Source organism: Hippocampus bargibanti, linkage group LG07 (assembly GCF_051943395.1).
Source record: "Hippocampus bargibanti isolate YZ-2025 linkage group LG07, ASM5194339v1, whole genome shotgun sequence".
In the NCBI taxonomy this organism is placed as follows: Eukaryota; Metazoa; Chordata; class Actinopteri; order Syngnathiformes; family Syngnathidae; genus Hippocampus; species Hippocampus bargibanti.
This window is the reverse complement of record NC_142740.1, coordinates 22,535,378-22,553,558: the sequence shown is the minus strand read 5'-3', so window position 1 is coordinate 22,553,558 and position 18,181 is coordinate 22,535,378. Positions and strand designations below refer to the sequence as shown.

Genomic DNA, 18,181 nt, shown 5'->3' with positions numbered 1-18,181 from the left:
TGTATCCAGGGAAAGAGTCATTGTAACCACCCACCCACCTCATTCAAATCCCAAATAAAACAACTTGAAAAACCTTGTCGTCCAAAGAAAGGCAGGACACACTCATCTATTCGAACAGGCATTTCTTTTTGCATTGGACGTACAGTTCCACCTGCTTGCATCGTTGAGGATTTCATCTTCACGATGCAGACTTTGAAAATGATCATACCCACAAGGACATTCAATTGGCAAAGAAAAATGTTTTGTTTCGTGGCTGAATTTGGCAAATTGAACATTGAGTTCACTGGTACCAATATGAGAGTAATGTGTAAGTCTTTGCGATTGGGTGGACACTTTGATATTTGCATTTTTAACAAAAAATAGACAAACTCCTTTGAGTATCTAGATGAAAAGTACACAAAAACCTGTGGCCTTTTATCGACTAACACAAAAGGATAGAATGACTGGTAATACTCGGCTTTTGGGTTGAGCTGGCTGGACCGTATATGGTTGCAATGTTTTGCTCCCGCTGCTCACCCGCAGAAGAAATATCCTGTGACTAAAGCAAGGGTCACCAAACTGCGTGCCGTAACCAGCCCGTCATCACATTAGGCCCGGCCCCCTGAACAATACCAGAGATGCTATCAGATTTTTTCCTATTTGGCCTCCAGAAAAATAAAAACATCCAAGTCAAGGGTCGGTTTTCGATCATTATCGGTTCTTATTTTAATCAATGTATGTTGTTTATAATCGTGATTGAACAATACAAACATACGGAGCCCCTAAGGGGACATCGAAGAAAAAAAAAAACTTTGCGAGATCTCGCAAAACTTTGCGTTCCCTCGCAATACTTTGCATTCCCTCGCAATACTTTGCATTCCCTCGCAATACTTTGCATTCCCTCGCAATACTTTGCATTCTCTCGCAAAGATTGCGAGATCTCGCAATCTTTTTTAAAAAAATGTGCGTTCCTGTACTTCCGGGTCAGCTTGGCTCAAGTAGACGCTCGCGCGCGCTGCTTATTGAGAGAAGGCAACAACTCGGCGCATCATGGAGGAAGACGTGGAACACTTCTTGCAGTCAAGAAACGTCCCTCACGTGGACATTGCACGTATGAAAAGCGACAAGGTGGGCATACAGCTACACAGTCTGATGTAATAAGCAAAACAAGAGAAACATGGACATTGTTTTTCGAAGTAGTATTGGTAGTAGGTCAATAAAGTGAAAGTGAAGCTAACATTTCTATCTACTCTACCTGTACTGTTAATTCTATTTTAATAATGAGGTTATTAACACAATTTAAAATCGATATTACAGTTAGTAATTGGGCTGCCGCTACCTAATGTACTATTCTCGTGTAATACTGAATACAAATAATTATGACTGTAGTTTCCCATCACTCATGTGAATATGTTAAATTTATTAAAAGTTATTGATAATTAAATAAACATGTCAAGTATTTATTCTCACAATTTATCTTTGCAGGTTGACATGGCAGTAATTGCTATGATGACCGAAGAGCAAATGGGCAAATATATCACTTCTTATGGTGATCGAATAGCTGTCCTTTGCTTTTGTCATCAGAAAATGTCCAGTGGTGATAATGAACTGCTCCTCCAAAAATTAAGAGGCAAAATAAGATCAAGGAAAAAAGGTGTACTGGCTGAGACTTTGGGAGTACTCCAAAACCATGTTGATGGGATGGCAAGACATAATGTTTCTGCAGAAAAGACTCAAAGGAAGATTTATGGCAACGATTACCATCAAGTGAGGACAAGCAAAGGTGGAGGAACAAGGTATGCCATCCTGGAAAAAAAACAGCAACTGTCGCTCAAATTTTGGAGCTGGGAAAAGGGCTATTTTTCCCAGATGGAAGCTAAACCAAAGGACCTGTTGAAGACTTTACTTTTGAGGTCTGTGATTTCAAAAGAAACCACATTGCTTTAGATGAAACAATTGGCAGACTCTATGAAAAAAACAAATTGAAACTGTTAAGATTTTACATTGGCACAAAAGAAAATACTCCAACATCTCATTTGGATGAATGCAGTGAAGCTCATTCATCTGTCACCAACATGGTGGGAGAAAGTGGGCAATTGATTGATTGACTCTCTTATGTCTACACACACATGCACACACATCAGTTTAGGAGCATTTCATTATTTGTACTTTGAGATGTAAAACATCTGTCATGGTCAACCTTGCATAGGGCAGTCTACAGTTGTATTTTCCATTTGTGTCTACAATTGATTTCATGGTTATTATTCATTCATTCCATTTTCCATATCACTTATTCTCCTAATGGTTTCGGATATGGTGCCACTTTCAGTTTGACCTAAAGGTCAACTTCAAGTTGATATGTCATGTAATGTTGCAAACATTTGCACTGTTCAAACATAAGCAATTATTTTTGTACTTGATATTGTATTCCATTTATATGTTTGTGATTGCTGTTCATACCAATTTGTCAATGTTAATAAAATTTGTTCCAAATAATTCATGTTTTTTTTAAACACAAGACACCACCTGCTGACGAAATTGAAGAATGACAATTATGTTATCATTTACAGGCAAGTGATTGTGTACTGGGGTGCAGGAATACTATTCAGATCCACATTGGTTAAGTATTTGTGGTTAAAATCAGCAACCAAGACAGTATATTTATTGACACCCAGAATGATTTGACAAATGAACATTTCATATTGATCAAACATGCTTTCCTTATACAGTAACAAAAACAGCAGACAAAAAAATTATTTAAATTGTGATTGCTATATATTATTCGTCCTCAAATGTATCCCAATAATCCATTTAAAGTGAAGTGATAAAAGAAATGATGAACAAAGGGTTGAAGAAATGGCAATGGTCGTCGGATTCAGCCTTCATTAAATGTTACTTCGAACCAGTTGAGGAGCCATAAAATGGTTTCACCCAAACACACACCAAAAAATCTATGGTTATTGCTTTGAGTCATTCATGTTTAAATTTTAATGTAATATAATTCCAGTATGACTGGTATACGGAAACAAAAATGCTTTCACCAAAGGTTAATGTCTCTGACCCCTGAAAACATCATGCTTCTAATTTAGAATTGCAGTAAGGGCCTCTCTGAGGTGCAAGTACAAGTTCACAGCCTGATACGGCTCTTTTGGTGGCATCAGACCAGACTGGGCCATTAAGGAAGCACACAATACAAATACATCCGGATCACAAGGCATAGTTAAACGGAAGACACACTGGCTTTTGCATAGTTGAACTTGTTCATTGTCAACTGTGGAGAGGAAGTCCCTTGTGCCATAAAGTTCAGGTAAAGAATACATCACGTTGGGCCGACCACTGGGGACATTTATGTTCTTTGAGGGCCTGATGAGATGGCTGTTCCAAACACGAGCAGTATCATCCAACTCATCCTGTTGAGAATAAGATCAGAATCAGAATCATCTTTTTTGCCAAGTATGTAGTACACACAAGGAAATTGTCTCCTGTAGAACACGCTGCACTAGTCTCATCAAAAAATGGAGGCACTATACAGTTCTATTTGGGTTACTTTTTAGAGAGTTAATTGCTTGAGGGAAGAAGCTGTTTAAATGCCTGCTGGATTTGGTGCGCATATACAGACAGATTTAGGAAGAGTTGCACAGTCATAGCAGCTCTTATGAGCAACAAATTATAGAATTAGACTGCTTTTCTCTCCCTGCTCCCTCCTTTCTACCTTACACTCGTCACTCATGTTTACTACTCTGCCCATCCCCACTTTTCCTTCATCTTTTCCTTGATCATTTCACCTTCACCCTATGTCCCCACACACACAGACCACTATCTTCTTTCCACTATCCGATTATTTACCTTCTTTTGTGTCCCATCAACACCCTCTCAAATACACAAATACATATTTCATAAATGGAGCTACAGAATATATGAACTCACCTGAATAAGTCCCATGCAACAAAATTGCAGGATGCTTTTGTCCAGAAATCCACCATCAAAGAAGCCATTGTCTCTGAGGTCTTTGAAGAGTGATAACCAGAATTCCATGCATTGGCTGCGAAGATTCGCATGCATTGGCTGCGAATCTTTGATTGGCGGTGCTGGCTCCATCCAAGTAACTGTCAAGGGTGCTGCCTGGCGGTATGGGCACCAGGAAACGCTGGAAGCCTTTAACGACCATTTTCAGTCCCCAAATCAGCTCGAGCGATTCGAGGACAACCTCCCAAACGGTGCACAACTTCAATGTAGTAACCTCCAATTAACTTCGGGTCACTACTTGTTGTGTAGGCATTGAGCCACATCATTTTCCTTGAAAAGCCATCAATAGCCCCATTGATGCAAATTCCAAACGGTTTCAGTTTGTCATATGAATCCATATGCCAAATAAAATTCAGCCCTTTCGAGAAGTAGTTTCGTCGTCTCAGACGTCTTGCTTGCCTTAAAGACACTCCTCTCGGATCCAACTCTTTCAGGACCAGACGAACATCCTCTTTCCTGACAAGAAGCCCATGTTCTCTGCACTTACTGTACATCCACCTGTAACCGTGTAGTTGTCCGGAATTCTGCAACTGGTTGTGAATAAAGTCAACCAAGACGCCCAAGTCATCGAACGTTTTTCGGCGAAATAGTCCACTTTTGTTCACCACACGCTTCAAATAAATGTCTTTCACTTATTAGTAAGCCGTGTTTAATCTCAAGAACGGATTTTATATCTTTGTATTTCAAGCCAATTTTAAAGTAAAACTGGATTAAAGGAAAGAACGGGTGAAAAGGCTCCATGTTTGTTGTTTTCGGTTACACTGACGATGAACCGGAAGTACATGTATGCGTATTTTTTAAAAAAAGATTGATCTCGCATTCTTTGCAAGATCTTGCAAAGAATGCGAGATCTTGCAAAAGTATTGCGAGGGAATGCAAAGTTTTGCGAGGGAATGCAAAGTTTTGCGAGGGAATGCAAAGTTTTGCGAGAGAATGCAAAGTATTGCGAGGGAACGCAAAGTTTTGCGCGATCTCGCAAAGTTTTTTTTTCTTCGATGTCCCCTTAGGGGCTCCCTACAAACACGTGGAGGGGAGTCCGGTGGTACATTCACGTGCGCTCAGTTTGGCGCTCTATTTGTTCCCAGACCCGTTTTCTCTTGGACACCTTCCCGTCAAAGAGTGAACGAAATGGCGAAAAGGTTAGGTAAGAGAAAATCGATTCAGAATGCAGGGTATTTAATCTCAGGGTATCTAGTCTCAAAGGGACTCCAACGGGAGAGGATATTTTTGACCAAGTGTACCAAACCATGGAGAAGTTGGACCTGAGTTACAGAACTGTGATGGTCTGAAAGACGCATTCAATCCCAACAGTCTCATTGTCTTCTATGCCGCCCTCCCAAACGACACATATCCAAACATAAAAAACACGCAATAAAAATGTCCACAGTTTTTTTGCAGCACGTATATCTGCGAGAAAAGCTTTTCTCGCATTAAACTGCTGAAATCTCCGATGAGATCAAGATTGACAGAAGAATATTTGCATCAGTGCTTGAGACCTGCTGTAACTAGAATGGAACCTGATATTCAACTTCCAGCCAGATGCAGACCCACAGTTCACACTGATGAACATACATAGGTAAGCTCACTTTTCTTACTTGAATTCTGAGCATAAACAAATATAATCATAATAAAATCTATTATCTATCTGCTGTGTAGGTGCTGTATAACTTAGTTCACTTTCTCAAACTGCTTCCTTTGTGGTTTTCACAGGGAATGAGAGAGAGCTGCAAACAGCGGTGTCTCCAAGCCTACTGGAACCTACAAAAGGATTATAAGGAAGGAACACAATAACTTTTTGTGAGAGAAGAGGATGCACAAAACCGGGATAGATGGAGGACACTGATTCGCTGTGGCGACCCCTGAGGGGAAAAGCCGAAAGAAAAAGAAGAACACAAGAACTTTAAGAGACTGCTCAAATGTGTCAGAGAGATTCTGCTTTGACAACTGAGCTGAACTTTTATCTGATAAGATTGTGCATGGCACAACAGAAAGTTAATGTTCCGTGGCTTTTTTTCCGATGCAGAACACAGTGAGAGTTATTTAGTTATTATGTATTTCATAAATAGTGTTATTTATTTCCTGATTTTTTTCTGTGAAGAACTCAGAGAGGGTTATTTAGTAATTATTTATTTCATTAATAGTGTTATTTGTTTCCTGACTTTTTTTCTGTAAAGAACCTGGAAAGGGTTATCTGGTTATGTGTGGCTTTCTGGAAAACACTTTTTCTGTTACAAACTGACACCAGCCCCCCCATCACAGAAGGGAAAAGTTATGTGGCCCTCACAGGAAAAGGTTTGGGGGCCCCTGCTGTAAAGTGTCCTTGAGAGTTTTGAAAATCACTTATCAATGAAATGTATTATAATGTACAGCAGCTAATAATTAATGTCAAAATATATTGAAGGGTGAAAAATTGCACTGATGAGCAAGAACTACTAACCTGACCCTTTATCGTTTCTTTGTCCACTAGGAGGTAGTCAAACAATAGCTGGAGACCTCTCAATACAGTATGGAGTTCAGTTTCACTTTTTCTTTTACCAAAAATGTTGTAGTAAACAGCTATTTAAAAAATACACGATAAAGGATAGGCGTGAATATACATACATATTCACATACAGTATTTAGAATTCAACTATTAACCAAGTCAAACATCCATCCATCCACCATTATTGCTTAATCCTCACAAATAATAATAGTAAATTTCATTCATAAGCGCCTTTCAAAACTGTCAAGGTCACTTTACAGTCCAATGATAAGTTTTGCAGTGGGTGAGCAGCGGCAGCAACATGTGCCAGCATTCACTCAACCCGGAAGTAACTCAAATAGATAGAAAGCTAGTTAGGTAGATAATAGTTAATAATAATAATACATTTCATTTATAAGCGCCTTTAAAAACACTCAAGGTCACTTTACAGTCACAGGATAAGTTAGATGGCATCTATGGTATATATTTGGTATTTCATTACATTTCTTGTTGTGCAAATTATTTGGAGCTTGTAAATCATCATATACAAGGTTGCGGCAGCCTTTGGACACGAGGCGGGGGACACCATGAATTAGTTGCGAGCCAATCACAGGGCACACAGACACAAACGACCATTCGCGCTCACACTCACTCACACCTTTTTGTGTTCAATCATCCTGCCACGCACGTTTTTGGAATGTGGGAGGAAACCAGAGGATCCGGAGAAAACCCACGTGGGCCTGGGAAAACACAGTTAAGGCCGGAGCGGGACTTGAACACGCAACCTCGAGTGGTTCGCACTGCGAAGCTGGCGTGCAAACCACTCGACTACCGGGCAACCCACCATCAAACATGTATACCATATTATTTTGGTGTATTGTTGGCCCATTTTCATTCGCCCCAAACAGCCACACAACCTCCACTTGACATGGCAACCCGCTTCTCCGCCTGGCAAGATTGGATTGGCCTTTATTAGTCTCGCAGTGGAGAAATTTACATTTCACAGCAGCAAAGTGATGAAAGGAATGAAAAGATCAACTACATTGAGTAACCCTCACCCAGTCGCAGCTACTATTTTTGTAGCAATTCAAAACACAAATTGCCATTGCATGAGGCGGCAACATTGCAACATGGGGACAGTAATAGGAAACATGAAAATTCAACATGCATCATTAACCACTTGTATTTTTTTATTATTTATCGTCAAGATGAGAATCACCAAATATTTGGCTCCCAATCAGAAACCAGTCCCTGTTTTTTTTTCTTCAACGATTCAAGACAGAAAGAATCAGCTGGTTCATTAATGCTTTCTTTTGTGGAATGATTCCAAGAAGTCCTAATCCTTCACATGCATTTTGGAGCAACTTGATCATTTTTGCAACCGACAAAATGGCGCCTGTCGGAATTAAAACCACCAATCCAATGACATCCAATGACGGCGGAAAAAATCATTGGCACCGCCCTACCCACTCTCGAGGACTTGCACACTGCAAGAATCCAAACTAGGGCGCGGAAAATCCTACTGGACCCTCCGCACCCTGCCCACCACCTTTTCCAGCTACTCCCCTCAGGCAGGCGCTACCGATCCATGCGCACCAAATCCAGCAGACATTTAAACAGCTTCTTCCCCCAAGCCATTAACTCTTTCAACAGTAGCCAAAATGGAACTGTATAGTGCCACTTAGCAGTTTTTTTGACAACGATACTAGTGCAGCGTGTTCTACCGGAAACAAATTCCTTGTGTGTTCTACATACTTGGCAATAAAGATGATTCTGATTCTGATTCTGACATACATAAAATGTGGTCATATACGGACTACGCTGATTTGGACACCCTTTCAACCTATATTTAATTGAATGCGCTCCAAAGACGATTTAATGTTTTCTATTTTATAGAATGAATTGATGCAGAGAACAGCTCTGATCACGAACAATGCTCCTTTTATTAAATTTAAGTCAAGCATTTAACATTTTCATCTCTCCTGGTGTCAACAAAGTATTCGTCCTTTGGCTTTTGAGGAACGAGCTGTTGCGTGAAAGACTAAGGTCCCCTCCAGGCAACCTATTGACCAGACGGACATCAAAAGACCCCATCGTGTCAACAAATATTTGATTGAACAGGCTACTTTGGGAAACTGGGTGTGTACCCAATTTCAGTGGAATGGTGTCACTTGAGTGGGAAATTTACCCTGGATAAAAGTGCAATTTGGCCAATGATTGAACTGTGCATTTTACCAGCCCCAAGGCTGCTAGAAACATGCCGTTTACATGAAACGATAAAAAAAAAATAAAAAGGGTGCGTGGAAAAGTAGTTCGTAGCGTTAGTAAACCGAGGTATCACTGTACTGGGGTGCTGATAGTGTGAGTGCTCAAAATTGGACACTATTGTTGGATGAACTCTTATCTATATTCCACAAAGATCTTGCGTGTTGATAACAGTGAAAACAAAAACCGCTGATGTAAGATTTCCAAGGATTCGTTATTGTTGAACCAAAACGGGACATTTATTTACACCAGCATCTTCACATATCAAACATTGCTTAATTTACATACATTCCCAACACAGTTATCAAGGATTCTGTGCTTTAAATTAAATATCAACCCCACATTTAACAGCCTTTGTTTAATGACAGGCAACTTAAATTAACATGTTACATATTCGTACCAATAATAGTTTGAGTACAGGGTCATAATGTAAACCTATTAATATTTTGTCAAGTATAACAGCACATTCAATTATATGGTCAGTCCGCATCTTAGTTATTCTTTTTTTATGTTAACATTTGCAGCACCATTGACGATGGCGTAGCAGATGTCCACTTCTGTCATATGCCAAGTGCATGGAACCCCACAAAACAAAACAAAAAGGGCATCTGATATTAAACAAATAACAAATGAAAATAAAATTACACAGCTTTTGCCCTCCAAAAAACTGAGGCATGGAAATCGTGATTGAATACCATGCCGTGGCGACTCCTGAAGGGGACAGCTGTAAATCACAGCAACTCAATGCATGTCCAGATCAACGTTTCCCTTGAATAATGGAAATTGAATAGAGTCTGAATTACCGAGGGAGAGAATCATTTTCTTAATTTTCTGTTATTTAATCCTCTTTGGCACACATCTAAGGTCTAAGGTCTGGTCTAAGGTCAAGTAATATGAAATATTTTTTTGCAGAAAAATGTACAATTGATGTGCATTGATGACTTAGCGTTTGGGGGCAGGCTGAATATTGACAACTGTCATTTCGCCTTTAAAAAAAAGACAACTCTAACAACTATGAATTCTTTTGAGCAGGCAGAAACATTCAAATCAGTATTGACCAACGATAACTTGTATTCACATTTATGGGGTTGTCATCAGTCTTATACTTAAAAGAGACCAATGAAAAAAGTACAACATGCTGCAAATATTTATCCCACAGCAAGCCTTTAAACTGCCTGATAAATACCCACTTGATAATTTGTGTGACTCTCCCAATCTCTCTCCACAGAAAGGAGGGCACGTGATGCTTGCCTTTGATTGTTTTGCAAAACATCAAGATTCAGCTGGCGTCTCAGCGCTGTCCATTGGCCAAGCTATTGGATCTTGACTTTTTGCGAGCAGACCAGGTCACTGTTGACCAGATTCCACATGTGTCTGAGTTCTGTTGGCAGCAGTTTGTGAACAACAATCATACTGCGAAAGAAACAGGGTTCTTTATTCAACTTGCTGCTTTTGTTTTTCACAAGGCCAAACGTCTTAAAGGCATTGTGTTTGATCGGAGCTACCTGAAGGACCTCGAGGCACATACCCAAGAAGACATCATCAATGGGGTACAACTCCATGGTGTCCGCTACCCAGTGAAGCCTCCGTGCCACAGTTCTATCCATCAGAAATCCACCTCCACCCGCATACGGAGGATAATGGGTCTTGTTGTACAGAGCTTGTGGGATGTAGTACTTGTTTTCCTTTTTACGGATTGGCCTCGCCTTAAAAATCACATCACCTACAAAGAGATTCTTCGCATGGATCGTGCCGTCTAGAAACTCCAAAATGTTCTCCACATTGACAAAGACGTCATCGTCTCCCTTGAAGATGTAATGAACGTTCGGACAGTAGGTGTGGAACCATTTCAGAAAATGGGTCTCCTTCAGTGTGAGATTGAAGAAACTATCCAAGAAGCCCCACTGGAGGATATCACCATATATGTGGTTCTCATACTCCACAAGCCTCTGATGGTTTGCCCTTTCGGCACGGTTGGACGGTTGACCGAGAAGGAAAAGCGTTGTTATCCTCTTGCCATTCAACACTCGCTCCCTCCCCCAGGTTTTACGAATGACTTCTCTACGGTCATGCTGGGTAGCCACTGATTTAATCACCATGAGTAAATAAATGTCCCCTGAGCACTTCTCGGGGTGGTTGAGAAGCATTGGGAAGTAACGACAGTGTCGGTAAAGCATGAACTGCTTGAAGTTATCTTCCAGTCCCCGAAACCAATCTTGGCCCGAGAGACTGAGATTGGCGCTACAGTTGGAGCTGGTTACATCCCAGGTGGTAGCGCTGTTGTGTTCAGTGACACGCGGTTCCTGGGTGGTTGACCGACCGTGAAGAAGTGTCGGCCGTTTGTTCTCCTTCCAAAAACTTTTTATTCTCTGAGAGGAGTGTAAAGCTACAGAGTCCGCTGCCTCGGAAGCTTCCATGCGAGCTCGCCTGTCGAGTTGGAACGGAGCCCCCATGTTCATGCTTCCCCTCTGGACCACAGTCAGTCCCACCACTGCCAGGCAGAACATGACAGCCACCCTTTTGTACACCTTCCAACGATCTCTGTTGTTCATCCTGGTCAAGACAAGGGGAAGACAAAGCAATGCAGTTAAATTCAGTACACTGTAATTTGATGGCATTTTCATTGAGCAAGCCATCTGTCGGTCTCTTGAAACCAAGAAGTTAGCCGAAGTGAATTAAAGAGGTTCACTTTGCCATAATACAGTGCTCGTGCCATTTTATGGCCTAATTAGTTTTAGGGCAGGTCCCTCTCTGCATAATGGGAGTCAACGGAACACATACAGTGTCACGGTCATAATAATAACTCCACTGTGGACAAAAATGAGAATTGATTTTCGTTGTATGTATATTTTTGCCTTTTCGGCACACTTTTTTCCCCCCCAAATGCAAGTTTAAATGGCTCCGCAATGGAGGAAAGCCAAAGAGGAAAGCTAGAATGACAAAAATAGAACTGAAAAAGCAACTCAACGGCAGCATAGCAGGTGAGCTGTTGATAAACTGTATGAGATGTATGTTCAACAAACATTAAATGATACCACTCATTTGCAGGGCACAATTAGGCGAATCATGAATTACCATTCATACCAATGGGCAATTTCAAGTCTTCAATTAACCTACCATGCATGTTTATGCAAAGTGGAGAACGCCAGATCGCTGGAAGGAACAATACAAAACAACCAAACACATGGAGAACATGCAATCTCCACACACGACATCCTGAAAAAAATTGGTCAAAAGACAGATGTTCTAATCACCACTAAAAAAATAAAAAATCAATTTAAAATACAATGTCTACAGCTATTATTTGGACTCTCGAACAAAACATTCTAATGTAATGGCTATCAGTTGGAAATGTTCTTTTGGATTGGAATGGATTTCCTTTATTAGTCTCGCAGTGCAGCATTTGATCATATATCATACTTTAATTGAACTGGTTTATATGCTCTACAAACATCCTTAAAGCGTGGAAGGAGTTTGGCATAGGGGTGATGTGCAATAATTCCCTTGCCGTCAGAGCAAATACAGAAAGACTGCTATCGAAAATGGAACGATGAATGAATGCTGCGGCATGTGCCAAGTAAGAAACCGATTCTGAAGCCGTATTATTTTGTGAGATCTCCATACAAACACAAACATGAAGTAAGTGCCAACAAACTAGTGGGCAGATGTCATAAATCTAAGTCCTTATTTTTTTTTCCATTTCCTAAATGTTGGTATTATTTTAATATTCAAATACAGTATCTGTTTATGAATGTTAATGTTGTCGCACCCAAAGGAAATTCAATTGTGAATAGACTATACTTAAACTGTCAAAATTAACTTCCATAGCAGTGCATCGAAAATACCCAAAGAGGCTTTCTTCCTAGATTTTATTACTGAAGTATACACATCCTCCTTTGTTGAGCTGGCAAACCAAAGAACCTGACTGAACGAATATTTGATGTAAATAAAGATTAAATAAAGCTCACTAATTGTCACGTTTCCACCATTTCATGCCAGGGCTGCGGGCTCGTTGCACTCTCCAAAGACACACACGTCCACGTGAGACCTTAACACTTTTAATGTTCTAGTCTCAATGTAGGTCCCCCCAAAACAACTTAATTTCAATACAGTCATAGAAAAATGGCTAATCGAGATCATCCAGGGCTTTTATAATTTCTGAAAGTCATTTCATGGCTTTTAGGGATTCGAATCATTTGTATGAATTGCAGCCTATCTCATTTCCCAATTGGAGAACGCTTTTAGAAATGACGATTTTAATGTATGAAAACAAACCAGTAGCTTGTGGGTAGAGGAACCCATTTAATAATAACAATAAACGGCATTGTTTAGTTATGCTTACCGTCATAATTGTGCAAATGAAGACTAGAAAGGGAAACGATTAAAATAACACTTACATTGTGCCTCGGTCAGGTCTGTGGAGCTGTTGAGGTTGATGTTGCAACACGAAGCAATTAACTGTTGATATAGTTCAGTTTAGAAAACTTTGGGGGCGAGAATGTGACTGTAAAATGTTCCGTTACATGAGAAGTCAACTTCTTGCAATTTGTTGCAAACAGACAGAGTAACAAAGACAAATTAAAGGGAAAGAAACAACATCGAGACGTCTTTGCGTGCCCTGCAATTGCAGTCTCCCCTTAGCCCTCCACCAACCAGGGCTTTTCAAAGAGCATGGGCGGGACCCACAGCATCCGCGGACTGATACGTCACAAAATATAGCCCACCCAACCGGTACACAGCACAGACTCTCCCACACAGGTGCCACGGACAAGGCCCGGGGGCCAAATCTTGCCTGCACATCATTTTATTCGGCCCGCGAAAGCAAATCAAATTTGAGAAGATCCATGATGCTTGCTTGAGTCCGGACCAACATTTCAAATTGTCCCATGTAAACCACAGTAGCAGTCATTATTTTTCACTTCAAATTTGAAAACTAATTATTCATTAATTTGTTGTGTGCTCTATAATAATAATAATAATAATAATAATAATAATAATAATAATAATAATACAATTATTTTATAAGCACCTTTCAAATCACCCAAGGACACTAATATGTGGAGTAAATTAAATATTATACATACATACATACAGTGATTGGCATCTACTGTAGTTCACCTTTGAATGAACGTTCAGTGAGTTGAGTCGTCTTCTGGAAGGACATTGTCGACTTACTTATTTTGATCAAATATGATCTGTTCTGAACATGCGCTCATATCCTCCATCCAAAATTTACAAAATAAAAGTCACAGATAAAGATCACAGAAGAACAATTTAGCTGAAGGTCACGTTTGGAATAAAATTTCCATTGCACAGGTCACAAGATTAACGTAACTATTATTCATCAATATAGAGTGGAAACCGTGGTGTGACATCAGCAAGAGGTCCTGTTTTTAATGATGCAAACTCCAAAAGCTTTTCTGCTTACCACGATCACTGTGTGACTAAGGCTTGGATATGCTTTGGTAAGGGATGGGCAATTGGCAGCCTGCAGACCACATACAACCTTGTCCATGACTCCTAGTGGCCTCTTAATTAATTAAAAACGGGTGTGTTGTGAGGGAAAAAAATCAATGTAGAAATATATTTTTTTAACTCATTCACTGCCATTCACAAATTTATTCGGGAATTGAAAATATGCCTCTCATTTTGTGTTTAAGAGCCTTTTATTGAGCATCTTCATCTTTATTAAGTTCATAGAGTTGCTTGTTCTGCAGCCACAAGGAGACACAAGCAAGTGTCTTATTGTGCCGGTCCCAAGCCCGGATAAATACAGGGGGTTGTGTCAGGAAGGGCATCCGATGTAAAAGCTTGGCCAAAACAAACATGCGAATCAAACCTCTGAAGATGGAGGACACTAATTCGTTGTGGCGAAAAGTCGAAAGGAAAAGAAGAAGAAGAAAAAATGCTGTTCCGAGCGCCATTCCCGAATTTGTTTTAGTATTTGTTTTTTAATGCTTGGGTACCGATAAAGCGCTGGCCATGGCCTCTGGCAATGTTTTGTTATTTTCCACAAAAGGGAAGCATTTCCCTTATTTTCCATGTTAGCGCTTTGTTTCAGCTTCAGCTGTTGTCAAAGAGTTATATATACCAATATGTATGTATTGGATTGCATTTTGGACAGTCGCCCTCATTTCAAGCTCATGTAACTCCAGGCCCATATCATCTAGGAATTAACTTTTTTTCTGATGAAAGAAGAGTGTTTAAAGTTTCTTATGCTGCATTGAATGTTTATGTAGTTCTGAAACTCAATATTCTGTGGGTCCTGGGATTTGAGTGACAATGACAAAAACCCTGGCACTGGAGTGGACACATTTTTGCATGTCTGGCAGCGAATGAGATAAGATTGATTTTGTCACTCCTCAAAAGCGATTGCTGAATATTTTTGTCTATTCAGTGGTCTGAATAAATAAGAATAAATGAGTGACGGGTGCCGATTTTCCATTTCCAAGCAAACACAATAGCGAGCACAACTGTGCTCTTCCGCCACTTTGTCAACTTCGAGAAAGAACAGCAACATGCCTATGTGTGCTTCAAAACAGGAATTTTCTCAATCCGAACACAGCTGTGATACAAACGGCCCACTTCCTCTCCTTCTCTCCATTTCCTGAATCCAACAAGTTATCCTTCTCTGGGCCATGTGCATCCTGTTGCCTGCCGACACTGCTTTTTCCCGTTTGCATCTCCCCCACCGCCTCTCCCGCTCCCTTTCAACTGCAGCTGCAGAGCAGCAAAACAATGTTCATCACCGGGGACACAGCCACACTTGATCGAACTCGAGTCTCCTCATCAAGAGGTTACATGGCAGCAAACACAGTGCAGCTTTTCTCACTTCCATGAGGCATTTGGGCACCTCTTTGCTCTTTGTGTTGCTTTTACAGCCCACACACATGACAGTGGTTTCCAACATGTGCCGGAGGTTATTTTTAGTTTCATCGATAGAAAATCAAGGCCTCCCTGAATCCGATAATGTTGTCGCACACGTGAACCAAGGCGAAGTTTATAGGAAGAACAATGAATATTTATCTACGTCTACTTTATAGACATAATAATCAATGAAAAGGTTTCTTCAGTCGTCATCTGTACTTCTTTGAAGGTGTCGGACGTTTCACTTCTTATCCAAGATGCTTCGTCAGAGAACTAAAGTCTTACTGGTAATTTAGGCCCTATATATATATATATATATATATATATATATATATATATATATAGTGATATCATGAGAGGCTAGCTCTCAGCGGGACAGGACAAGAAGTGCAATGGACGACAGGTTTGGATACAAACAAAGGTTTTAATCAAGGGTTTCAGGGGGAATTAACAAGCAACAAAGGCTTGAATAGTGTCTCCTCCAATACTTAAATCAAAATAAAGTCTCTTCTGAGGTAAAACTGAAGACGGAGTTCTTTTCCAAGAGTCTCTAGGCCTCACCCCTCTTGACGTCCTCCTCATGTAGCCTAGCCACCTTAGCAAGGTCCAAATCCAGTGTACTGTCGTGTGGTCCCAACTGGCAATGAGTTCCACGCAGCAATCAACTTCTTCACAGAGCACAGCAATCGAGCTTGTCTTTACCCAAGCTCCACACTCAGAGGCTCTCTGCCTTAAGAGCCTTGCCTGCAGATCCCGCCCTGATCAGCTGCAGGTGTGTGGTTTTAATTGCTGCCTTCCACCAGATGGGCCAAGACTCTCTCTGGAACCCTTGATTAAAACCTTTTGTTTGTATCCAAACCTGTCGTCCATTGCACTTCTTGTCCCGTCCCGCTGAGAGCTAGCCTCTCATGATCTCACAATATATATATATATATAAGACCCAAGGTGTAGGTTGTGCAAAGAGGCACCTGAGACAATCCAACACATAACTGCAGGGTGTAAGATGCTGGCAGGGAAAGCCTACATGGAGCGCAATAACCAGGTGGCTGGCATAGTCTACCGAAACATCTTTGTGGAGTATGGACTGGAAACTCCAAGGTCAAAATGGGAGGCACCTCCCAAGGTAGTAGAGAATGACCGAGCAAAGATCCTGTGGGACTTCTAGATACAGACAAGATGGTAATGGCCAACCAACCAGATATCCTGGTCATAGATAAAGGGCAAAGGAAAGCTGTTGTTGTGGATGTAGCGGTCCCGACGGATGGAAACATCAGAAAGAAGGAACATGAGAAAATCGAGAATTACCAAGGGCTCAGAGAGGAGCTGGAGAGAGCCTGTAAGGTAAAGGTGACAGTCGTGCCAGTGGTGGTCGGAGCACTCAGGGCAGTGACCCCCAAACTCGACGAGTAGTTGCAACAGATCCCGGGAACATCGGATATCTCGGTCAAGAAAAGCGCAGTGCTGGGAACAGCACGGATACTGCGCAGAACCCTCGAGCTTCCTGAGCTAAAATGGGGGAATTATATATATATATATATATATATAAAGAGACAGGTAGACAGAGAGAGAGTGAGAAAACACACACACGAAAGGGAGATGACAGAGCTTGAAACAAAAAAAAGCATACGTGTGAGTGTGTGAGAATAGTGAGAAAATGGATAGAAAACAGTTAAAATATCCCATCAATCAAGCTCCACATATAACCCGCACAAGTAATCTGTACACTTGAATTAAGTTCGTTAGCCAAGGTCCCACTGTGTGTGTGTGTGTGTGTGTGTGTATATATATATATATACATACAGACATACAGTATATAATTGTAGTAGAGTAGATGGGTATTTATACTTTTATAAAGCTTAAATTGCTCATTTTGGCTTTTCCCAAACTCACTCCTTGTCCCTGTGGCGGGAGGGGGTGTGAAGTGTCCAAAATGATTCGCATTGAGGATGCTGGCAGTGAGCAGCAGCACAATGTGAGGAAACAAGTCGCACATGACACATTGACGCACTTGCATGCAGGTGGCTTAGTAACCCTTAGCTCCATCATGCTGGTACAGTCCAGCTGTAATCGCAGTATAGAGGAAGCCACTGCTTTTTTTTTCAAATAAAAACACAACAATGAATGGAGAGAGAGGGAAAATAGATGTGTCTGACTTGTAACACAAAAATGTCTAAAGCATTTCTCATAACATTATGTGTGCATTACAGCCTTACGTCTCGACTAAAAATGTCACTTGCGCAAAGTGTGGAAATGCCAAGCTGCTAATACTGAAAACAAAAGAAAAACTGGCATTGCGCACAGAAAAGCTCCAACTCAGATATGCTGGGTTGGCTCTTTTTTTCCATTTGCCATGCTTGAAAGAACAAGGCAGTTTTGCCCCTCCTTTTTGAGAATGGTCACTTTAGAGCAGCAGGGGGCAACCATTTTGGCTCGGGGGCCACATTGATTTCTAAAATTTGACAGGGCGTCCAGGTCAGCACAAGATTCGTTACATTTTAAAAAACTTCAGATGTTGAGAGTCAATACCAAACACCAACAGAACAAACCCATTAAAAGTATTAAACTTTTATTAATGAGAACAGT

General features: G+C 40.8%; 1 protein-coding gene and 1 long non-coding RNA gene across 2 annotated transcripts; one reads left to right on the top strand and one right to left on the bottom strand.

The window, feature by feature from the left end:
- The first annotated feature begins 5,055 nt into the window (after nt 1-5,055).
- On the top strand, nt 5,056-8,623 carry LOC148895822 (uncharacterized). The gene is made up of 3 exons (XR_016115632.1): nt 5,056-5,581; nt 5,716-7,713; nt 8,493-8,623. It is a non-coding gene; the product is annotated as an uncharacterized LOC148895822 (long non-coding RNA).
- Nucleotides 8,624-8,660: 37 nt separating this feature from the next.
- On the bottom strand, nt 8,661-13,353 carry b3gnt7 (UDP-GlcNAc:betaGal beta-1,3-N-acetylglucosaminyltransferase 7). The gene is made up of 2 exons (XM_089001618.1): nt 13,129-13,353; nt 8,661-11,284 (listed from the first exon to the last, which is right to left on the bottom strand). Coding segments are annotated over exons 1-2 (1,242 nt in total). The 5' UTR covers nt 13,131-13,353; the 3' UTR covers nt 8,661-10,044.
- Between the last annotated feature and the right edge of the window lie 4,828 nt (nt 13,354-18,181).